The sequence below is a fragment of the Tinamus guttatus genome, unplaced genomic scaffold (genome assembly GCF_059628265.1).
Source record: "Tinamus guttatus ecotype Peru unplaced genomic scaffold, ASM5962826v1 Tinamus_guttatus_pri_ptg000601l, whole genome shotgun sequence".
Classification (NCBI taxonomy): Eukaryota; Metazoa; Chordata; class Aves; order Tinamiformes; family Tinamidae; genus Tinamus; species Tinamus guttatus.
The window spans coordinates 4,368,424-4,393,645 of NW_028289135.1; the positions used below are offsets into that span (position 1 = coordinate 4,368,424).

General features: G+C 42.9%; 1 protein-coding gene, 1 long non-coding RNA gene and 1 other non-coding gene across 3 annotated transcripts in view; all 3 read right to left on the bottom strand.

Annotated features, from left to right (window-relative positions):
• Positions 1-10,774, bottom strand: part of LOC104576802 (uncharacterized) — a 31,343-nt gene extending 20,569 nt beyond the window's left edge. The window contains exon 1 of the long non-coding RNA XR_729078.2: positions 10,466-10,774. This is a non-coding gene — a long non-coding RNA (uncharacterized LOC104576802). The remainder of the gene's footprint in view (positions 1-10,465) is intronic.
• Positions 10,775-16,638: 5,864 nt separating this feature from the next.
• On the bottom strand, positions 16,639-23,564 carry TOMM20 (translocase of outer mitochondrial membrane 20). Its single transcript, XM_088534902.1, has 5 exons — positions 23,404-23,564; positions 19,295-19,341; positions 18,514-18,595; positions 18,104-18,246; positions 16,639-17,024 (listed from the first exon to the last, which is right to left on the bottom strand). The coding sequence occupies exons 1-5, from the start codon at positions 23,525-23,527 to the stop codon at positions 16,980-16,982; spliced, it is 441 nt and encodes a 146-aa protein (XP_088391028.1). The 5' UTR covers positions 23,528-23,564; the 3' UTR covers positions 16,639-16,979.
• Positions 22,800-22,933, bottom strand: LOC148592442 (small nucleolar RNA SNORA14). Its single transcript, XR_015913938.1, has one exon. It is a non-coding gene; the product is annotated as a small nucleolar RNA SNORA14 (small nucleolar RNA).
• Positions 23,565-25,222: the final 1,658 nt, after the last annotated feature.

The following is a 25,222-nucleotide window of genomic DNA, read 5'->3' on the forward strand; positions in this document are numbered from 1 at the left end:
TTCTGAGTGAAAGCTGTCACAGCTAAGCTGTTTCCTCCCAGCCAAGGCAGCCAATTTTCCAAGACTGGATCAGCAAGGTAGCTGCCTGCTGTGTGGACAGGCCACTGCCGCATGCCGGTGTGACTGGTTTAACGCATCCTCCCACACTCTGGTTGTCCCTACGGGAGCACATCCCATGGCGCACCACGCTGCGGGCTGCTGCTCTTGGTACACGTCTTCCAGGAATTCACCTCCGTTGTTACCGCTCTGTCACATCCCAGATTTTCCCAGAATTACTTGGCACAGACGTAGCCAGACAGCATGGCAGGTAGTTCTGCCAGCATAGCTGCTGCTTGGAAAATCTGCCCTGTGGACGTAAGCTGAGCGCCGTACTGGTCACCCACTCCAACACTTTTAGCTGGGTACAAGGTCACAGTTGTGAAAGTAACATGAATGTGTCTTTGACAACGCTGACATAAATTACCCGCAGCTTCTTGCCAAAAAATAAGGAATGGCAGAAAGTGGTGCTCCATGAAGAACAAATTAGATCTCATTTTATGTTCCTTTATCCTCAGAAAAAAGCCTTTGAATGTCACTGAATTCTGACATTGTGGTACTCACCCAGGATGAACCAAACCAAGATGACAGCTATGCTCATAGCTTGCCCTGTTAAACTGTTTTCTTTCCTGGATTTTATTTCAGGCCATTCATTTATTCATTTCAATAATTGTTATTCAGTACCACAGAGCAGCTTTAAGACACAAACACTCATCAGACACTTCACATTTTCCTTTGGCATTGTCAGCAAAAGCACGTCCTCCAAATCTATCACAACGGAACAGGGCTCCTCCCAAGCTGCTGGGGCCAGAGCCAGTCCTGTGACGTGCTGAGCACTTGCAACCGCCTCGGATCCCCCTCTGAGGCGCAGGCAGCCAAAGCCCCGTAAGGGCAGGCTGGACCCTTCAAAACTGGGTGTCTCCAACCAGCTCAAAGTGCCTGTTGGGGAACAGAAACAGCTGTTCCTGTATTCTTGCACTGAAGGACAAGGAGAAGTAAAGGTTCTCTTGCCTGGTAAGACTGCAGCCTTGGCTCATGTTGCTGTTAACTTCACTTTCCTGGAGAGAAGGGGAGGGATGGAGTGAAAGCAACTCTGGAAGAATGAACTTACTGATGCTGCACTGGGCTGAAACCTGAAGCCACTGAGACTGTGGGCCTTGAGAGAGCAAATCACCCAGCCCAGACAGTTAGAATTCAGGATTGCACAGTTTCCTCTTCCTAACGCCTTCCTTCTCTCTGAAGGATACTTTGCACATTTTAACCAAATGAAAACAGCAATCCAGACAGGAAGAAAGCTTGCAGATTCCAGCTGTATGTCAGCACAAGCCAGCAGGAGGTAAATCAGTCAAGGTGCAGATATATTCCACGCATTCAGGAAGGCTCCCTCGTTGTGCTAAAGCAGCAGCAAAAAAGCCACTCACCCGGAGAGTGACACACCTCTGCCTCCCACTGAACTCAACACAAAGCACAATTGTGTGTTTACAGAACAGAACCCCCTGAGTCTAATCTCAGCCAGGCTGATTTTACACAGGAGATGTGTATCTCCTTTGGAGATACCCCCACCGCTGTACCTGAGATTGACCCAGGCTCAGTCAGCAGCTCTGAGAACTACCAAGGCCTAGGTCTTTCTTCACCAACAAAATGCCACTCTCAACACAGTTACGTAGTTGTTTTTCCTCTCCCTTGGTTAGTTCCCACTCAAGATCCAGTTTAAAAAGTGCAAGACAGGAGGGCATAGAGGGCTTGGAGCCTGCAGAGCCCCAGTGGAAATGGGGTAATACCATAAGCACTGCTCTTAGCATGTGCCACGCTTGAGCTGGCATTGGGGTCATCATACTTTTTAGTCCACGCCACAACTGCAAAAAAAAAGCTTTCAGTTACATGTTGCTGATAAATCAGCTCGGAAAATCTCACAGCTTTCAGTGTGCTGATGGGAGGCCAACAGGGCTGATCCTGACCATTGGCTAGCCAGACCATTCACTGAAGATGTAGAAAGTGCTAGGGAGGAAAATGCCCAGTTTTCCCTGTGCACAAGCCTGGAGCAAGGATATAGTGCAGAAGTCCCACACAGCCTTGGAGGCAGGATTACTCATTTATTTATCACAAAAATTCAGATGAGGTCATGCTACTTTTACTGTTGCAGGACATGGAGGAGAGATGGACAGACTTTCTACATTTCCAGGAGAGTTGTTTTAGCAACTGATGACATATGAGGATAGGATTCTCCAAATTTCTTCAAGAATATGAAATCATATGTCCACATAGGTCATTAGTTCTGCAGCCACCGTTGCTCAATCTAGGCAAGTGTGATTTAAAACCCTAGGCCTTCTGTATCTCCTTCTCTGATAGTTCTTTGCGTTGTCCCCTGCCCTCCTGGAGGGTACAAGTCACTAACTTTGGGAAACGATGACTTTTCATTAAAGTTGGCTGAGCTTGTTCTGCTCTTCCCCAAAGCTTGTGCGTCTCCACAGCCAGGGTCATGAGTAACACAAAGAAATGAGTAGCTTACGCAGGTTAAATTAGGTAGAGGTCAGGAAAACATATTCCCACCCAGTACTTGAGCAGTTTTTATGTGCTACGTCGCTCATGCCTGCTAGCTCACAGGTGCCCTGCAAGCCACGGATGGATACTCCAGCTGACTTGCCCTTTCATGCCACCCTCGCAAGTTTCTAAAAGCATCTCTCCTTCTGGTCACGTGGCAGCAAGTGCTGACTTGCTTACACACTCTTGTGTCACTAGTGACTATGCTAAACACATGCTAAAGACAGGTGAGCCCTGCAACCCTGTCTGTGGATACGGAGCCATCAGTCCACCCACGGTGTCACGTTGTTCCTGAGCGCAACCCCAGGCACAGCCCTCTGCAGTGCCTTGCCCCTTTCAGAACAGGGCTCGCTCATCCTCTCCTCCGCCCCTCTGAGCTCAGCAATCAGGAATACAGAGGAAAATTTCTGACCATCTAAGCTTGGGATGAGCAAACAACCAGCCCACACTCCGTCCAGCAGCGCGAACGGGAGGTTACGTGAGGACATGCCAACAGGGCCCACGTGCCATCGCAAGGTTATGAGCACTTCGGATCTAACTGACTCTACTCAGGAGACTGAAACATAAACATTACTTTTCTGGGAGGAGCAGCTCGCCTCCAAATTCTCCCCCATCTTAGTCACAGGTTAAAATAAATAAATAAATAAACAAACCCATGCTAATCTTGCAGTTGGCTTGCTCGTAGCCATGTGACTAGTGCCAGCCTTTGCCCTGACGTGAAATATGGATCCAGAGGCCGTGTCCTGGCTTCGCGGCGCTCCAATAACACACGCGGGAGGCGAGACAGCCCCTAACTAGGCCAGCATGGACTATCCCTTGCGGCACAAGGGAACACCCCCTGGCAGAGAGCAGGGCCCAGATGCACACCACCTGCTCCCAGCCCCATCACACTTACATAAGGGAAGGGCCCAGGGGGGCCAGGGCACATTTAACCTAGCAATCCTCATGCGAGCGTATGTCCTCACAGCGAACGGAGCGGGCCAGGGTCTGCTGCTGCTCTCATGCAGAGCCAAGGGAAGCAAAAGCAACGAGGGCTACTGTGCAGCAGAGCCAGGAGGGCATTCAGGGCCAGGATCGGTCTGGACTTGCTCCGTTTCTCATGCTCCTTCCCCCAGCGTCTGCTGCTGGCCACTGTCAGAGGCAGGATGAGGAGCTAAGTGGGCCTTGGATCTGCCACAGCAGAGCCATTCCTATTGCGCAGTCCTCAGAGCTTGGCCAGGGCTCCGCTGCATGCAGGAAACATAACCCCAGCATTAAATATATTCCTCCTTTTAATCCAAACTAGGAATGGCTCAAGCTAGAAACTGCCTACAACATCACTAGATTATGTTAAAACATCTAAGTATAACCTGGAATGCAGATGGAGGAAATCTTTAGGACATTTAGCCATAAGGTGAGCAGCCATCAGCATATATTTTAATAAGAACTATTCCAGTGGGCTCTGAGAATTAAGCACAGTATATCTGACTGTTGCTAATTATATTTACTGTTTTTTTTTAACTGAAGATGAGTCAGGAAAAAAAAAAGGTCCTTTATTGTTGCGGAAGCAGAAGGATGTCTCCTGAGGGTGTGTGTAATGCACTACTGTCACGGCATGACAATGGAAAAACTGACTGCTGAGCCAACCAAACCCCCATAAATACCTAATGATATCTCTTCTGGCCCAGATTTTCTACAAGTCAGTGCCTGAACTGCATACAAAATGACAATCAATATGAAAGAATCTCTCCTCTCAACAGAGCCAGAATTTAAGAGCCCAACTGAGCATTATATTCCAATTCATACAAAGAGATCCTTTTAGAAGTCTGTCACAATAACTTAAAGGTGGTGATCTAGCAAAAAAAAAAAAAAAAAGGAAAAAGAAAAGCCAGGCCTCTCCTCACCCTCTCCTCAATGCTTCCCACCATTAATACAAAGAACAGATGGCTTTAACGAACCGACATCATTATTAATTACAATATTGTTATAAAAACAAAGCAAGCCAAGAGATGTATCAGATCTGCATTCATGTGAGACAAGAACAAAACCTCCTTCCTTTTTCTTCCTTTTCTCCTTTTTTTTTTTTAATTTATTTTTTGTCTTGGGCAATTCCACCGCCCCGTTTACTCATCTTGGAACAGGGCTGTGCCAAACACCTGACCTAGGGATAGGTACGTGCGCAGGGAGAGCGAAGCTGTTGTGAGAAAGCCCGGCTTTAGTCAACGTCCCTGCCCGCCTGGCAGCCCGGCACCTTGGGCAAGCGGCTCCCCAGCCAGGGTTACATCAGTCACTCACCACCGCCTCCCCAAATGTCAGGGCACAGGAAGCAGCTGCCAGCAGAGAGAGGCAGCAACTGGTTTTGAAACTGGCTTTCCAAAAGGCATTGCAACACCCTTGCTGAGTTCCAGTGGGTTTGTTCAGTTCCTCCCTTCCCATAAAGGCCACACAGATTTTGAAAGGCAATTTTACCTTGCTACAGCCAGGCAGTCTCTGGGGCCTGCCTCTCTGCTGGCAGTTGCTTTGCACTGGAGCAATTCCACTGACTTTCTCAAGTCTCTTTCCCAGCTTACACCAGGGGACAGAATCCACTTCATAAATGGATGTTTAAAGAAAAAAAAAAAAAAGAACCCATAGCTACACATATATTCTTTTTCCAAAGGGTGATTCTCCATGCTATTCCTTCCCCAGTACAAGAAAAGAGAGAGCCAGAGCTGGAGAAAGTGAGTTGACTAAGAAGCCCCTCATGATTTCACTCACTCCTTTCTCTGCCTCTTTTCTGCCTGCTCTGCTCCCTTGTGAACTGCCAGGCTCGCACTCACTTGGCACAAGTGGCTTCTCGTAGACAAGGGGCTTCTCCTGATGGGAGACCGGCACTTCCTGCCTTCCCAAGCCACCAGCTCTCGGGGGCACAGGCGGACGGACGACAGCAGGGGTGCACGTGCTGCACCTAGGACAACGCTGGCTGCAGCAGTACTACTGGCAGAGCTGATGGCCAAATTCCTCTCTCGGCTATTGCCCAAGTGTAAGCTTGGAGTGACTCCCCTCCGCAGCAGCCACCCAGGATTCATTCTGTGGGAGGGAACAGAACAGAGTCTGGACAGAGATGGGGCTTCAGGAGAGCCAGGCAGGGCTCAGGTGTAAACAAAATCACCTTATAAAAGAGAGTCACACTGGTGCATGTGTGTGCGGGGGGGGGAAGTTGTTCCTGGCATGTGAGCACTTCCATATTGATTCAGCGCTTAAAAATGCGCTGAAGTGAGGATGCCCTTTCTTCAAACCCTCCAGCAAGTTCACTTTCACTCTTGGCAACTCTCTCCTCACTCCTCAGCTAGTTCACTCTGATGGCAACAGCACCTACCTACAACAGCCTCAGCGCTTTGCTGCCAGACCAGCCAGTCTCTGTGCTGCCTCTTCTCATTTCCTTTTCTCCTTTCCTATGTGAAGTGCTTCTAGAAGAGAAGTTGGTATTTCTGCCCTTCTGAGCTGACTGTTCTGTAATATAACCCTCCGGGGACATGATTACCCTAGCAAGGGCAGGGAGAAATCCTCACTGCAGTCAGTGGGGAGCTCTTCCCCCGGGAGGGCCGCGGAGCCGGGCCCCACTCTGCCGAGCTACCCCGGCGCTCCCTGTCCCGGGACGGGAGCCCGCGCGGGGCCGCGAGCCGGCCAAGTCAGCGCCACTTTTCCCGAGTCAGAGGCTCTGCAAGGATTATTTGGCTGCAACGTATCATATGACTTTGTTCTTAGAGTTACATTTTAACTGAGAAAGTTTAACAAGTATGACTTATGGGCTTCTAAAATTGGCAGCAGAAAAATGAGCCGAGGAAGTCATGGAAAAAAACCACAAGCGAGGCCATTCCATGTTATGCACAATTTCTGGGCTCTTTTTCCAGTCTTCTGTTTTTTTGGATGGTGGAAAATATTTTCCAGCTACACAGGCCTGGCCTCACTGAGCACATATTTATGCCAAGTTTATAAAAAGCAGCTGCAGACAGGGTTGAATGAAAGGATTACACTGCTGTCTGTCTTCCAGAAGGTGCTTCAGTTCACACCCTGTCCCACAAAATAAGGCTTATTTCTCAAACCTCCATGAATTTATGTAGAAAGGGACAAAATTTGAAGTTCCCCATACAAACAAACATGTCTGTGCGCGCAAATGGGCATGTAGGTATGTAATCTATCTATCAGCAGTTCCTGGCCACCGATAATTTTGGCTTTTAGTGCTGGAGGTTTACCACCTCTTCCTCTGATCTCTGCCCACCCTTCACCCCTTCACCCCAGGTGACGGGGAGAGGGTTTTCAGGGTCAAGGCCCTGGCTTAAGGTGCCTCTGCAGCCCGCTTCACATATGGTTGCTCCCTCATCACTCCCAGCAAAATTCAGGCTTCACCAGTCTCACGTATTCCAAAACTGCCATATTTTAAGGCTAGGGATCATTATAATCATGCAGTCTGACCTCCTCCATTGCACACAGACACTGAATTTCAATCAGGAACCTGGAGAGCAGAGGTGCAACCTCAATTTTCAGCCCTGTTTTGTCAGAGCCTTGGCCTGATATGCTGGAATCACAAGAGAAGAGGCACAAATAACTCCTCACTCTCCTAAACAAAATAGCTACAGGAAACATGGTGGGAAGACAAACTGAAAGTAAATGTACATAAAAAGGTGAGGTAGGTGGTAAACTGCAGATTGTACATTACAGTTCTGTAGCCTGCTGTTTTTGCAGGCGAATGTCTTAGAATAACAGTACTGAGAATGACAGTGTTACATCAGGAATATCGGTCAAGACAATATTTCCTGGCAATTGTTTGAGAAAAGCTTTTCTCACAGCTAATTGCTCCCAAGAGACTGTGTTTTCTCTGTTTTTAGAAGGAGAGCAATTAAGAAATAAGGTTTTTAAACCTCTGCACCCTGCTGTGGGACAAAGAAATGGAAGAAAAAAAAAAGCGGGGGGGGACAAAAAAGAAAGGAAAAGGCACAACAGCTGTAATGTTCTATGAAATGATTTTGTTCTGTTCTCTTGCCGGAGTGGTGGCTGCAATCATCAGTTTGGCAGAGATGAATACAGAAAAAGCAAGAATTTTACAGGAAAGAAAAAGGGGACTTCTCAACTCCAAGAGAACCACATTGCCATCTAGTGGCACAGGCTCCGGAAAAACAGGCTAAGCAGGGTCCTCCAAGCTCTTGCTGCCTCTCTGCGTCTGCTGTACGTACCCCGAAAACAGGGCTGGGTTTCCTCTCAGTGCTTTGCCAGCTGTTAAACCACTTAGTCCATAAATTATAGGTGCAGGAAGGAAAAGGGAAACAGAAAAACATCCACTGAAAAGCTCTGAGACATGCTCTTATAGCCCAGTCTGTCTTTGTGTTGTGAGGACCTGGCGTTGTGAGGCCTGAAGACTGTTGTCTGTCATTGCAGCTGCCCAGAGAGCTCCACCAGCCCTATCGTGTTCTGTGAGCATCACCTGGTGCCTAAAGCAAAGAGAGGGGCTGGCAGGAACAGCAGGCGCTGCTGTGCGTGAAGGTGACAGGCACGAATCAAGAGCTGATGCCCTGTTCCAAATCATGTCGGACCAAATGCACCAGGACTTGCCCTCTAAAATGTAACTCCATTATGTGCCTCTGTGCTGACATGTTTCCTCTGCATTTTGTAAAAGAATGTCGGTGTTAACCTTTCAATACTGAAAGAAAAACAAAAAGTCAAAATACTAAGCCCTTCAGACAGCAAAAGGAAGGTACCGCATTCTGGAAAATATCAAGCAAAGGCAATGAAACGATCCTTTTGTAGGATCTTTACGTGGTGAATTAAAGAGAAGAGAAGAACTGGTGAATTCTATAGGTGAATTCTGATGCTTATAGAAAGCAGCTAAATTTGGAAGACTCCAGTTAGTCAAAAACGAACAAAATCAAAAAGCAGTCCTGGTGCCTGAGAACTGCCAGGAAAGGCCACGATTGGGAAGCTTCAACACTGGAAGCGAACGAAGAAAGTTTGCATCAAGCATCCTTACTCACTGCCCACAAAGCTCTGCCTCATGTCACGGTGCTATTCGTTCCCATATTTGCCAGTAGAAATACATGACCACGCTTGACAGTTTATGGACAAGGAAGGAAGACTAGCAGTAGATTGCACTTGGCTCTGGTGCAAAGAATGGCATGGATCCTGTGCCTAGATAATCATTAGTCCCATCCCAGCCTTCCCTCATCTGTGATCCCTGGGTCCCATGAGGTTTCACAAGAGCACAACTGTTCTGCACATGCTCTGTCAAGGAGGGTGATAGCCTTTGATAGTAGCAAAAAATAACTTGGTCCTCCAGGAAGAAATGCAGTGGTTAAGTTCCCAAATGTGAAAATGTTCTATGCTGTTCCAGCGTCACTTACAAATTCCCCCGATGCATCAGTCAACAACAAAGTTTCTGCTGCCCAGAGACCAGCCACACAACACCTAGAATATTACCAGGGGTTGGGAAAGCAGAATTTGAATAGAAATTTGAGAACCAGGGCAAGTCCATGAAAAGTCCAAGTCCAAGGCTGCTGCTTCTAACACACTGTAACATTTTTTTCTTAAAGCTTTTCTTTAAAAACAAGGGAAGACGTTGAGTTCTGAGAGGAAGAGCCACAGAGCAAACATAGGAACACTAATAAGCTCCAGACAAGGGATGCTGTCACTGGTTTTATTGAAAATGCACTGCCCAAGGCAGGAGACATTGATCCGTGAAAGGCTGCACCATCTACACTCTGATCAAAGATATTATCAGGCCTGATGAAAAATTCTGAGGGCAACCCAGTGCAGAAAACACTACCACTGACCTTTGCAATCTCCTAAGATACCATCTCAGAAAGAAATAAAAAGGCTAGACAGAAGCCAACGATATTATACATAGAGAATACTCTAATATCAAATATTCCATCCCAGGGTCTCTATTCACTTTAGAAAGACACTTTAAATTACGAACCCTTACTTCCATGCTTGCCCAGAGCAGCCAAGACACTCAAGGGGTTAGTCCAAGCTCTTATTAAGAGCCACACTGTTGGTTCAGGAAGGTGGCAGGCCCCAACAGTCTGCTCATCTGCTCCTCTGTATATATCACTACTAGAGAGCCAACACGGAGACCCACTCTCCTCTCCTTGCCAGGTATCAGCTTGAAAGTAGGAAAAAAAAAAAAAAAAAGGGAAAATTACCCGATCTGCTCAACAGGTAACTTCTACTCTAACCACTAAGTCTTTTCATATCAGAAGAAAGCTTTAGAGGGCTGCGTTGTTTTTAAGATTGGGCTATGACTCCCTCACAGTAAGGTGCTGTGGGCACCTCTTGAGTTTTTAACCATTATTATTAGGTCCTTGTGTGTTCACACTTGGCAGTTCAACACACAGGATGGATCTGACTCACTGTATTGCTTTCTAAGCTGGCTACTTTATATATCCCTGTGTCCCAACTTCCCTATTTACATGATGGACTCATTGAATTTTAGGCACAATGATGCTGTCTGATCAGTAAGTTTGAATAGAGCAGTCAGAGTTCCTTTTAAAGTTGCTATAAAACAGCAAGCCAGGTTTTTGAAAGCTTCTTACATTCGCAATGTACAAGCACAGTTCACAAGTTCCTGTCAACTGCAAGATGTCCAGCAGAATGATTAACCCAGTGGTGACAATTCATATTTGATTTCAGTTTTGAAAATTTGTGTTTCAAACCTTTTCAATCATAAAACGCATCTTCAATATTTTTTCTCTTTTGGTAGGTTTTTCATCTACAACCACACTGATGGTTGAGGTCTGACTTTTTTGATGGTATGTCTAAAATAACCAGTCTAAAAATAACATGATGTAGAAAAGGAGCCAACTGTTTATACACAATTCAGATAAACAAAACACCCACCCAGTAACTATCGAAGCAATCAGACTGTCCTAAACCTTACCTTCTCCCTTCCCGTGTCACTGTCCCAATGTCCTGTTCTTGACTGCTTAGGTTTCCATGAGAAAAGGGCCATGCAGAGTAAGTTACAGGATCACAACCGCAGACTGTGAGCTTGCAGAAGCATGGACTTCTTCTGGACAGGTTCTTCAGCGTGCCACACACATCTCTGCTGATACAGAAGTAATAATAATATTTTGATGCTAAGAATTCTGCCAGTGCCAACGGCCAGTAGATGACATCCCTACAGAGAAGTAAAAAAGGGCCCTTAGTTTTGGCAGACAATTTCTAATACAAGCAAAGGGGTCTGATGATAAAGCTGAAAACTTAGGAGGGAGGGATAAAAGCAAGAAAATGTAAATCAAGTACCAACCCACAAATGGTTCCACAAATTCTGTTCCTGGAGTGTCATTATAGCTGAGCCCCAACCAGAACAACTCAATAAACACAGGGGGCTGCAACCTGAGGGCAGATGGGGCTTCTTTCCTTTATATATGCAAAAACTTTCATCTCCTTCGTTCCAGCAGTATGTATTCTTCACTGCAGTAACTTACCGAACCAAGTAATTAAATAACATGAGGCTGCTGTGTGGTGAAAGTAAATTTCCAGCAAAACCAAACATTGTTTCCACCAATAATGAGACACTGCTATGAATTGATTAGGCATGAACCATCAATTTAAAAACACCAGAGGAGAGTTTCTCAAAGAACAAGCTTGCTCATGAATCCCTTTTCTCCATTTCTCCGTTTAATTATCCATTGCATTATAAGTAACAAATCCATGCAATAATTATTGTTGTTTTAATTATCACAGCTGAAAGTACAATCCTTCTAATTAAACAATATTAAATACAATAAAATATGCTAACCGGGTTGTTCCAGAGCTCTGGAAAACGCTCTTTTACACATATGCCAAAAGAGGCAAAGATGAGTTTGTTACAGCAAATTTCTTTATCTTCCAGGCCATCTTACAGTGTGTGACATGTCCAGAGTGACCTGAGGATGGATGATAAAGCATGGTTTGCAGAGACAGTATCTTTTATTAAACAGCTCTCTTTCTCTAGATACTTTCTGTATTTCAAGCACACTCCCAAGTACTTTTGAAAGTTCAATGCTTGGAAAAAATGCTGATTTACAACTCCAGGGACAGAAAACTTCTATTTACACGTACAGGATTAACATATGTTTTTCCCCAGAAAACACACCCCAAGAAGCAGAGTTCTGTGACTGACTGTCACAAGAGATTACATTATTGTGACAACTGGACTTACGAAGTGTGTGTGGGAGTAGTGAATATTTGGTCCCACGTCAGGGTGCCCCCACAGGCTTCTGCCTCCCAAGCACCAGAGAGACTCCACCAGCTCACTTTGCATCACCTGTGGGACGGCAGTGGCGTGAACAGATCTAGCCACTTTAAGCTGAATCTAAACCAGCAACCATACTGCACCTGTAACCTATTAGCAACCTATAACAACATCCTTCCCTTCTGGGGGGCTGTTTTTTCTCACACAGACAACCCATCAAGGCCAGAGTTCAATCCCAGGCAAGGGCTTAAAGTGCAGACATCACATCCTCCACGCTGCAGATAATAAGGAGCCCTCTCCTCGCTCAGGCTGGGAACCTTCATTCAGAAAAACCTGATGTGGGCACAGGGCACTTTTCTCCCCTTGTGCACACTGGGAATGAGATTTCAGTTGCATTTTCTAGCAGTGTTAAAGCTGTACAACGCAGCTGGCCTATGTATGTATCTTATTTGGGCTGAGGATTTTCTGCTGAAGATGGAGGGGAAGAAGAGAGAAACCTTTTTCGTTGTGTCATGACAATGAACTAAGAACATAGGATTTGAAAAGCCAGAGCATCGGCATCAGCAGAGCCACATGCTGCACTGTTCCCGCTTCCTGTCTTGTCTCATGTACTGCACCAAATTTGCCTGGACAAAATGCTGCATTACATCTCCCCCCAGACAACATCCTAAAAATCAGGATTCTGCAGGATGAGCTTGCACAGAACAAACGTACAAAAGTGCCCTCTGCTGTTCAGACTGAAACCTGCTCTGTAAACAAACGATACTTGCTAGGGTGACTAAATCTGTTTTCGCAGTTGCAAGGGCCCAAGATGTGGAAAGAGGCAGACTATGAGGCCTCAGCTGTTTTCTGTTTCCATGCATGGTAGAAATTTCACACTTAAAAGCCACACATAATTGTGTTACAGCACAGAGCAGCTAGATAGATTTAAAGGCTCTAATACTGAACTAGTCCCAGCAAAACTCCCCCATGCAGCACCTACCACAAAGAAGCCTGGGCAGATGTACTCTACCCATCAAAGAGAATCAGCCAAGAACATCGCCAGGGTAGAAGGGAAATGATGGTATTTGTGAGGGCTGCAGGAAGACACACACCTATCAACCCATTAAATCAAGGCCAGACCTTTACACAAGACCAACTGAACTATGCATGTCCAGTCAAAAGCTCATAAAATACAGGATTTTTAGATTGCATGACTACTGCGTTGTGGCAGGAACCAGAAAACCCAGGAAGCAGTGACCTCACAGAAAGACATCCACTAAACAGTGCTGTAAAGCTAGTGCTTGTAAGCTCTATAACAAAGTCAAGCACCCACTGCAGGGAAGTGAGAATCTCCATTTTCTTCTCAGTACATACAGAAACTAATGGACTTTGGAGAAAAAAAAAAAAAAAAAAAAAAAACAACCCTAACCATCCACTTCCAGATTGACACAGAAGCATCACTCAAGAGGCAGCTGTTTGCTGCGACTCCACACACACATTTCAACAGTCGAGGCATGGCAAGTTCTGCTTTCTGAGAGCAGAAGTTTCCGAGTGCCCGCAATGAAAGCCAGCTCAGTGCTTAGGAGGTAAGTGCAAGTTTCAGCTCTTTGGATGAAAGACTTTGGGTCGGATCTGACTGCTGTATGCAGACTTTTTTGTTCACTCTGTTAAGCAGACCATATCAGTCAATGTAAACACATACTCTTAAAACCAAAGCAAGATTTGGGTATAACAAAAACCTTGAGAAATTATCTTTTTTTTTTTCCCTAAATCCCTTAAAAAAAATAGAGGAACAGGTGCATAGGACATACACCCTTAAACACTCATTGAAAGCACCTAGTGACCACTTCAAAGATCCACCTGAAGTTTAACTCCATGTAAGGGCCTTTCTCAACCTAAGGGCCTTTCAACAAGCCATCCACCCGTGTACTCATCAAGCTTTAGGTACTTTTGGGTGCATAAATAACTTGAGCTACACGTACATGCTAGTTGGCCTCAAACACGTGGGCTGAGACTTTAGCATTTTTCAACTTAAGGGCAATATTCTCTCATTCCTTCCCAAGGTAAGGAAATAAATGCCAGGCAATTCCTTAAGTGCCTGCTCACCTACTGGTTTTGGATTAGAACCCATTACCTAAAAAACTCAGTGGTGAGAACCTAACCAAAAGGTAGTCCTGCAGGACTAAGAAATCACCTGTTGCTTAATTTGAATAGCTGCCTGAAAAGCTCAAACCTGATGAGAACACTCCTCAATTTGTGTCCATAGGCTTCCGATTTCCTTTATGAGAAATCCTCTCAGTGGCCATACACACCAAAAATCAGGGCCTCGTTCCTGGAAGGGGAACGCAGCGTCAAAAATGGACAACGGCTCTTTCTGGGGGAAGGAAGAACAGTTTTACCTGCAGTAAAGTAAGACTGCAGATATAATGGACCAGTAGCTGTGAGCTCACAAGCAGCTAAACCAACACCGGTATGGCTCACTTTCACCATTTTTTAATTTGCACAAGTACAAATAAGGTCATAAGCACAGCTACTGATGCTGCAGTGTCAATCATTATCCCTGCACTTCTGGTGACCTGCACTGTTCTTATGTCTGAAACTGGTTGCCATTCTTGGACTGAAAGCAAATTCCAATTCTAAACAGCATCTTCAAAATTCAGAAATTGAAACGTATTCATTTAATCAGATTTTGGGGAAAAAAAATCTAAATATTCTTACAAAGATTCAACATTCCCACCCTATAAGCTGAAGACAAAACAGCTATCAGTGTTTGCACTAGCATAAGAGCTAAGCACTATTTAAATAGATTATCAAAGACAAGGACAAATTTGCACTTTTAAAGACTTCATTTAAACCTATGCTATCTAAAAACTTGTTTGCATTTAACCTTGAGAAAAAGAAATGTAACTAAAGTTAGGTTAACAGACGGCTACAAGTTTAATTAAAGAAATGGACATTTGTCAGACTATCGCCAAGATCACCAACAAAAGCAGAAGGATTTAAGAATTTTGGTTTCCAAAAAATACTTACTGCAAAGGACCTTTTATTATGAACTCAAACCAGCATCCTTATACAAAGGAAAGCTTACAAACCCCTGCACAACGGAAGGGTGCTATTTTTCACTTGTGTTGTTTTGGTTTATTTTTTAGAGGCATGGAGGGAGAAAGAGGGTTTGATTTACCTTATGCTTAAAAAGGGGGTTCAAGTTGAACTAAAGAGATGTTAACTGAAAAGAGTAACAGCACAAGGGACAGGAACAGTTCTATGAACTTAATTTGTGACTATTTCTAAGAAAACTGCAAAGATTAAAAAGTAAAAGGCACTGAAAAAAGACCAAACTGCACCTCTTAAACATAACAGTCTTCAGAGTAATTTTAACTCAAAATTCTAGGTGCAGAGTAACTTCTGAATAATTGAAGCAAGTTAAAAGGAAAAGAGCAAACCGGCTATTGTCACTTGAAGATTATGACTACTGCAATCCAAACGCAACAAAAACACTAGATTATAGCCAGCTCTTCAAGAATTTTTTGCTTATACCAACCTCTAACTTCTGCATTTATCCCATTATATAAAGATTCAATAATACTTCAAAATCTTGGGAAATGGCATCTTGAAGAGGTTAAGGGGTAAATAACCATTCTACAGCAAATCTAATGGTCTAAGCAGATTGGCTCAGAGCTATTTGTACTTCCAATTCAAGTGTTTGATTGCTAGGTAACCATGAACTATCTATCCACTTAACCTCCCAAATATCCTGTGCGAGGCAATTTCTGAAACATTGATATCTACGCTTTGAAAGAATCTGCCTTTGTAGAAACCTTTACTAGGCTGAAATGAGACAGAGATGGGAACGTTGGCTAATGCTCTCTCAGAGAACGTCACTTCTGTTTGGATTAATTCCACACAGTATCTTACTATTAATGTACGTGAATCATTAGCAAAATTACCACTTGTCAGAGAGATATGTTGAAGCATTCTCTTCCTTTGTTCTTCTTAACTTAATACATGTCAAAAACACAAAGCTGCATTTTTAATTGCTTCCTCTGCTACCTGCATGGCAACAGCAAAAACAAACAAACAAACGAAAACCCAAACCCTGAAAACAGCAGGAAACAATCTGCTTTAATTCAGGAAATTCAGGACATTCTACCCATGGAAAACTTGTTTTTAAAAGAATACTTCCACAAGAAACAAGAGTTGCTACATTACTTGCCTCCCTTTCACTGGTAAACTTACTTAATTCACGTTTACAGTATCACTCTGCACTGAAATTTTATGACGCCTTTCTAAATCTATTATTACTAACAAACTTACTCTGAGGGTATCATTGTCTTGCCTTCGTAACTTGCATCAGCACAGAAATTTTTAAGGCAAATGTCAAAATTGTTAGCAATTATTTTCTATGGCTCTGAAGATTAGAGACTGAAATGTTATCTGTCTACCTTAAAAAAGGTTTCAAGCTTCAGGGAAAACACTCTCTATTTTAAAAGCTGTCCAAGGTTCTATTCCAAACACCTTTATTTCAAAAATATCTGCATTAGTAAAGCTTTCATGTTTGACAGATACAGGTTTGACTTGCAGCACAGATGTCATTGTTCCTGACAGAAATAGGTTTGTCATTCTTCCTGCAGGCAGTCACCTATCACCATTCTGTTTTTGCAGCTTTTTAGAGTGAACAGTCACTGTTTAAATGATCATGTCTATTTTGTCAGAAAATTACACAAGGTTTTAAACTTAAGGTACTAAAACCACTGGAAGACCAGCCATAACATTAAAAATACTTTTTAATGTTAACTCCTTTTTAGATTGTTTGCTCTCACACCCCAAGGTTTGGAGGTTTAAAGTAGCACTATAGGGACACACAAGTGCAGATAAATCTTTATTGCCATAACTTTGTTTTTTCAAAAATGAGCATTGGGTTTTCAATAGGTCGTAGTTTTATGTCTTTATATGTACAACATTACAACTGCATATTTTAATAATAATGAAATTAGTGATACTTTGATAACTCAACACAGTGTATTTATAAAATGAATTCTTATCAAAATACACTTTTCACTGGGATAATAAATAAAATCCTGCGAAACCCACCTACACAAAGTTAATTTTAACTCTGGTAGAACCCAGTGTGGTACACAGTCCATTTAACTATTATGTTTGCCCCTTTATACCCCCTACTGATGCTCATCTTCTGGGGTAAGAAAACAATTTTCCCCCCTGTTGTGGTGTGACCTCATTCAACATCATCTTCAGCCAAGCACTGTGCACTTACAATTCTCTGTAAGAAGGAGAAAAACTCATTCACATAAAATTGACAGTAGGCAACTGATTATCAAGCAATGTAACTTTACACTGAACATCAAGCAGTGTAATTACTGAATTAAATTTGATTAAAGTGTTAAAAAAAATAATCTATTTGACATGATTTTTGAAGCCAGTTCTCCAAAAACTATACTTTGTGCAAAACCTAACAAAGTCAAAGTCAGATAAATAATATTCTGACAGCCTTAAATGATGACCTCCATGTTATTTTGGCACTGTTCTCTACTGAAATATTTTTGCTCCATTGCTTTCCCAGACCATTACCTCTTTTGCACCTGGTGCTTTTCAGTGTTTTTACTCACTAAATGGACCACAAACTGAAATGTAACCAAGCCTGAGCTGTAAAGAGAGAGCTGACTGAAACACAGTACTGAGTCTCTGCTCTTTGTAAGGTAACACCATTAGGGCACAGCCTTACAGTTTCAAGAAAGTAGAACTTTTATTATTTAATTAGAGCAGACTCACCTCTTAGCGCATTACCAAATTACCTGCATTGCACTCAGTGTAAAAACGAAGGTCATTTTACACAGAGTTACCAGCACTTTTGTTATCAGGAAACTCCCCAAGATTTCAAAACAGTGATGTGTTCTGCTGTTAATTAACACTGTGTTTATAGCAGGCCCACAAGCACTAGGCTAGCAAAACCAACAGACTAATTCTGATGGAGTTGTGTAACACCACAGATACTTAATTATAAAAATAAAAATCAAGATCCAATACAAGAAAGTTATCCTTGTTCTGACCCACAACTTGCATCTGGGAAATAGTGGACCTGCTTACAGACAGGCATCAGAGCTGGAATCAAATGACTCGGCTTTAGAAGAGCTTAGTAAAGATCCAAGCATGAGAAGTTTTGTATTTCTATTGTATACTGTTTGCTATTAAAAATGATATGAAGAATACCATGCAAGTTTAAGTTTCAGAGTAAATACTGCCCTATTACAAAAACTTATGCAATACTCAAGACTTACCTAGTGAATAACACAAAGAGTTCAACTACTTTCAAACCTCAACAACAGGAAAAGTTGCACATACCTGGCTTATTGTAGGGAGCTTAGTTAGAAGCATTTGAAACACTGGTGGAGGAAGAGTCTGCTGTAGAACTTGCAGGAGCTGCTGTGGCTGCCCACACACAGCAATAGCATTGGTCAAGTGATCAACGCCCTTCTCATATTCACCTGCAGGACAAAAGGCAGTATTCTGAAATCAGACTTCTTAGGCAGTGTGAAGGCAACCATCAGAAATGGATTAATATGCTGAGAATCAAAGCACGCATTTCATCACTTCTCCCTGTTGAATCTTCTGAGTGGAGCTTAAAAACAAGCAACTGATTTTTAAGACAAATTTAACTTCCAAAAACATCTCAGTACTCAGAAATCATCTTTCAGCAAATGTGAAGAATAATGGTTTTACAGCTTACCCTTTAAAAAGAACTATGCAATTACCTTGAGCTAGTAGTTCCTCTCCAAGTTGAATCTCCTCAAGGAAAAACTTCTGAACTGCTTCAGCATCTTTCAGATCAGGCAGCTATACACACACATACACACAATAAAACTTGCATTAGCCCACAAACATTGCTTAAAAAACAAGTTGGCAGAAAACATCCCCAACTTAAATCAAAACCTGAGAACTATATATTCGTGATGAAATCAGCAAAAAAGTAAACTAAGTGTATATTATACATTAAATATATGCAAGTGTTGCAAATTAAACCATTGCATCACATATGGAGATGGAGCTTGAAAATCAATTGCTTAAGCAGATAACTGAAGCAAACATAAATTCAATGGTGTGTTATGTTTATCACGTCTGTATTTCTCATGTGCAGGACAGAGAGACGCAGCCCCTCCTACATGATCCCTTGGCAACATGGGAAAACATGAAGCAAATCAAATGCTTCTAGCAAAAGAATTCTAAGTTCAGTCACAGATGTATCCCTCCAATGGTTTTTATATTTAAAAAGTCCTTATGGACAAAGGAAAAACACTACTAAGCCACATCTGAAATGCCACAGTCTCTTACAAGGCCTTTATCTGACACAAAGAAGGAATAATCCTTTCGTATGGTTTTCTGTGAAAGTTGAAAATAAAGACTGGATATTTACAGAAAGGCTTGAAATGCTGGAAGCAACAACTGAGAACTCAGCCTTTAAATAAATCTCCCAAATAACCCTGGTACAAATGAGACACCTTTAAATACAGCACTGCATTACAAAGACAGTATTACCTTGGAAAGCCCAGCTCTCTCTTTGGCAAGTTTCTGTTTCTTCCTTCCTGTAAGGATAAAAACATTGCACATTTTTAATTTGCAATTCTGCATTTTAAAAACAGTCTTTAGATTTCAGTACAAAAATGTGAACAGTCTTATTTTTGAAATAAGAAGAAATATGCTCTAAACATTGAGGACTGAGCACAGGACTGCAACCCACTCTCTGCAGGAGATACCATTTAGAGGGCTAATGAGGGCTACCAGTGGGACACTGCTCAAACTGGCAACTCTCCTGCTGGCTACAGCGAACACCAACGGTGCCGAGCCCGAAGGGTGTCATACCTGCATGCACAGCAGAGGCAGGGAGAAGGAACAGGACCAGAGGAAGCAGCACAGAATCTCTTTACACTAATTTCTAACAAAGATAAGCAACACTACAACGATATCTAACTTTAAGCCACAACCATTTTGAAAGACCAGCAGAAAATGCAGGCCACTCTGCATCTAGCATACTTTTCCAGCTGCTTTCTAACAAATAAAAAAGCCTTGGGAACTAGTTAAAAAGGTATAGCCTCCCATCATCCCTCAGCAAAAGCAAGATCGGATCAAACATTTTTAAAATAAAATGCCAAAGGAAAACAAAAAAAAATGAGGGGAAGAAGTGCTCACAGATTTAGTCATCCAGCAAAGACATAAAGCCTGTCTACAATAGGAAACTGTAACTCTACAACAGCATCAGTGTAATTAAAATGATATAAAGCTCTGCTTTAATGCCTTTAGGGGGGTGTAAAGATATTTTATACTAGCACAGAAAAAAAGCTAGCAATTTTAATGAAAATGAGCTAAGAATTGGAGACTGTCCATGTGATGAAGACACTCAGAAATACTATCTCATAGTTTTGATAATCTAACATGTGAAAATTGTAGACAAGATCAAGTGTTCTTATATAAAAAGAGTTCAAAGAGTTCACATTGTAACTATGCGATCACCCTTTTTATCTTCTGTGAGACCCTATTAATCCTTAATGCTTGAATTCGACAACTTATTGGCCTGTGTGCAAAATTTTGCAACATCATACACGGAAAAATATATATACATATCATATAGAACTGTAGGTTTGTATCATTTTATCATTTTGGTTATTTTCAGTATTGAAAACAAATTCATCTTCTGTAAGTTGGTGCTTTTCATCAGGCCAGCGCAAGTTTTCAGAAGTTTTCTTTTCTTTTTTTTTTTGCACAAAACTTTAAACTGCACTATTATACAAGCCTATTTCCACTATACATTAGATCTTAAAGATGAAATAATAAACAATAAAAACTATTTGAAATATCTCCCAACTAAAAATAAGCCCCACTGCAACTGCACTGCATTCACTGAAAACGTCAATCAATTGGAAGTACAAGGTGCTACAGCTTAGCACGTTCACATCAGTCTAAAGAGAAAGTCCTGCCTTCTTCACATGTACTATGGCATCTTCTAAAACTTTACACTAGATACTAGTCACCAGTCTAGACACTCAGAGATTTTAAAAAGTAATGATAAGAAATAAAGTAAATGCAGGTAACTACAATCTTTTAAGAAAAGCTTTTGACCACTGACTGCACGTGGGTGAGATCAGACATTTTAATCTAAGCCCAATGATGGAATTCAAAGTGACATCGAGATTTTAAAACTGCACATTGATCTAAAGAACCTTTCAAGAACGACTACAAAATTTTCCTATTTAGTTTTTTTTTTAAATGGTATTTTTACAGACCTCTTTATAAGATCGCTCACTAAAATAATAACCCCCCTCCCAAACAAACAAACAACAACACAGCTCTAACAGACATTCAGGAAGTCCTCCCCTACAGAGAAAATTAGAAGATTCTATTCTTTCTAAAGACAGTATCAACCTAAAGAAAGGAGAGGGAGCTAACAAATATTCTTTTATAGAAGGAACTGTCATGTTGGGAGGGAAGTGTCAAGGCGGAACGGACATTGGGCGTACAAGTCCTTGGGTGCCCCAGCAGCTTCACATCCAGCCCCACACAGGGGCAGAACCAAAAAGCCACTTGCATCTTGCCCTGCGGGGAAGCCCACCTAGAGCTCTCCTCTCATGCAGCTCTCCAGAGCATCACAACGTGCTTGGAAGTCAATGGAAGAGACCGACATTCTGGCTATGGAAATACATCTAAAATCCAGTCATCTTAAAACGGAGCTTTTGAGACCAAGCAGCTCCAGATGTTTACAGCTTTGCTCTCTGCTGGCTCCCAGATTAAATTATGGGTAAGCACCAAGACTAGGAACACTGAAAGACTCAAAGAACACCAAACCTGCAAATAAATAAGATGAAGACAACCAAAAACCCAAAGCTCAAAGTTTTTTTTCAAAAATTCCCAGGAAACAACAACTTCTCCCCCTGAAACCTGAGTCTGGCCAACCTATTTTGACTAAGGTCTTTGTAAATCAAACTGTTGTCCTGATACACTCCCCCCAAAACAATGCAAAATATAACTGGGACAGCTAAATTGCTTTTTCATTTTTCAGTCTCTGTTTGACTTCATGAGATGAGCAATACGCTGATGTGTGAGATTCACTGTCCTTTAGGAATTGTAGTTACACTACATTATCACCCCATCCTAAAAACGTCAGTTGCAAAGATTTGCTGTTATGGAAAAGTCTAAAAGTCTTCCACAAAACACTATTACTATGATCTGACAAGCAATAAATCTTCCTCTAAGGACCTACTAGCAGCTCTAGTGCTCAACTGACTACTGCATTTCAAGTCATTTTTGGCAAATATTACAGATGATATTTGTACAGCATGACCCAACAGCAAATGGCAAATGATTAATCCCAGGTCCAGACTAGTTAATCCCAGAGATCCCCTTCAGGGCTTCCAGTGCAGTGCAAGTCTGAAGTCTGATCAAAAGACTACTTGGTAGAAGCTCAGATAATGAAAAGAATTACTATCAAATAATATTTTTACAGGATGCAAAAAATTGCTTTGAGTTTTTCTACAAAAAAAAAAAACAGTCCGATATTGTCTCCACCTAAGACTCTTCCTATATTTAGCAACATCAGAATAAAAACATTGTTGATCAAACTGTCAGTAATAAGTTTTATTCTGTAAAACAAAACGTGTCAAATTACTTTCAAACTGTCACTGAATGACTTGCACTGCAGGGTAAAAATACTTAGAAAATAGACACAAAAATATGCTTCCATAATCCTACATAAAAAAGCAATGGATGAAAATGCAGAATTTGAAGAACATAATGTGCTGTGAAACTGCTTGTAGAAAATGGGAAAAAAATGGCTGGTAGCATCAAAACTGGTCATTCCCAATGTCAGCCTATCAGGAGAAAACCAAAATATTTAAGCTATATTTTAACATCATCAGGCAGATACTCATTTTCAAGTAATTTGTTTTGGACTGTTTCATTAATCAAAGTACTGATTCCTTAATGTTTACTTGCCACGGAAGTTTAGCTTAGCTAGATTTAAGACTTCCATCAATCATTGAAATATTTAAACTAATGTTGAAGATGTGAAATAATGAAGAGCCACGGGATAACAGCTCAACATTTTGGATAAATCAACATTTTCTCTGGCATTCATTCTTATCCTGGATGCTAAGAGCAAAGCAGCCAGGAGGGTTAAGAATGCCCTAGATAAATGCCGGAGTGCTGCAGTGCTGACATTTTTCCCTCACCCAACCGCAGTTAAAGCTCTGCAATAACAGACTACTCAGTTTTATACAAGTGTCTTCTCTGAAATCTAGAAAGCAAAATAAAATCACATAAACATCATGTAAAATACAGGAGTGATAGAACAGGCTAAGTGTGTAGGAGAGGATTTTTTTTTTCTTTTAAGGTGGGGGGGAGGTTAATTATTTCCAGGCTTCCAGCGAGGAAATCTAAGGGTCTCCAGCACTTGGAAGGCAGAATCCCCCACGGCATGGAAAGGGCCGCGTTCCCACGTGCAGAGAGAGCCCCAGGAGGCAGGAGGACATGGGAGGGTCCCAGGCCTTGGCCGGCCCCGCTCCCGGCCCGCTCTGCGCGGGAGCTCCGGCACCGCCGAGGAGACGGCTGGGGGGGGGGGAGGGCGACCGTCGCGTAGAGGGCAGCGGGACACTCACGCTCCCGCAGCCGGTTCTTGAAATTGGGGTCGCTGCGGCGCTTGCGGTCGAAATAGATGCAGTAGCCGATGAAGAGGGCGCCGCAGAGGCCCGCGGCGATGGCGCTGGTCTTGCCCACCATCATGGCGACCGGCGCCGAGCGCGGCAGCTCCGCTCCCGCCGCGCCCGCGCGCGGCCCCGCACGCACCTTGGGCCGAGCGCCGCGCGAGAAAGGACCCCGCCCCGCTTCCGGCGACGTCATCGCGCAGCGCCCGCCGCGGCCGCCCGCCGCGCTGCCTGCGGAGACCGGGGGCGCCCTCCGTGCGGCGCATGCGCGGGCGCCGCTGCCCCGGAAGGGCGTCCTGCCGCCACCATCTTGGCACCCGTGAGGAAGGCGGAAGGTTGGGGATAACGTTGAGTGCTCCCGCGGCCTCCGAACTGCGCCACAACGCAGCGCCCGAAGCAGCTTTAAAGCGGCTTCCCTCCCCTTAAAGCCAGCTGAGTAAGCGTAGGGCTGAAACACACCGCACAGCCCAGCTGGCAACGCCTGGGTGCAGGGCAGGCAGGGAAAGGAAACCCAGTGACCCTGTCTCAGTGCTTAGCTCCCATCTTTAGCTCTGCCTGCCCTAAAAATTGGAGAGGAAGAAAAAAAAAAAAAAAAGCAAGCAAGCCAAAGAGAATCTGATCTAAGAGATTCTCCTGCTACAAGGTCAATATATAAGCAGTGTAAGTGCTCTCCCTGCCACCATGTAGCACATCTAAACCAAAGGTTAACAGTTAAAAACTGCATAGGTAATGATTTTCATAACTTCACACCATAGTCTGACATTTTTTTCCCCTCAGACTGATGTGGTTTTGTTTAGTTCGCTATAGGGGATTGAGAGGGCCCCAGATACTTGTATTTAAATAGTAACAGTGAACTAGTGTGAATTTATACTTTAGATCACTTCTCTCATCTTTCCCTGGCCCCATAATTCTCGTAAACATTCACCCTAGGATGGACCCTGGCCCAGGAGGATTTATAAGCAAGGCAGTGTAGTGTTCAGACATGGCCATACACTGTATTGGAAGGATTAATGAGAACATGCTTAAAATTTAAAGATGTTAACTTAATTTCTAAAAAAATGTCAGAACAAAGCTTTAGTGCTTTAAGAGGAAGAAAAATCATAAATTGGCTATTGTAACTGTTTTCTGTCACATTAACAGCTTAGCTCAGTACAAAACCCCCAGTGGTGGGATTTCCAACAGTGTAGAAAGTCAGATTGAACAGAAACCTTTCCATAGAAGGTTGTTCCCTCTCTTTTATTTTGTTGCTACTCAGATACAGCTTATCTGAGGGAAAACTTTGACCCTTTGTTCATCTCATTTAATTTAGTTGTATGTTTTAGGTCCAGCCCTAAGTGTTTGTGCAGTTACACTAATTCCCCAGCTCACAAAGATGAGGCAGATCAGGGCCACAGAACCTTCAAAACAAGTAGTAAAAAGGGGCCCAGATCTGTCAACAATCTCTCTTACGATACAAAGCAGGTGACAGCTCACATTCCAGACATCAGGCATTAGTACCGGTTTAACAAGGTCAGAGTTGATTTATGCTGCAGAGTGACAGAACCTGAGCTAGATTACACTAGCACTTAAAGCACAAATATTAATTCCTTAAAGGTCTTTCTGAATTCCCAGTGACTGGTCTGTTACAGAAATGTAATCAGGTACTAAAACCACATTATGCATAGCAATAAAACCAGTTCTGTTATTCTAAAATTTCCTACTATGAGAAGAAATACCATTTAAAACTTTAGTAAAAAAATACCAAATAAAGAATTCACTTTTTAAACATAGCTAC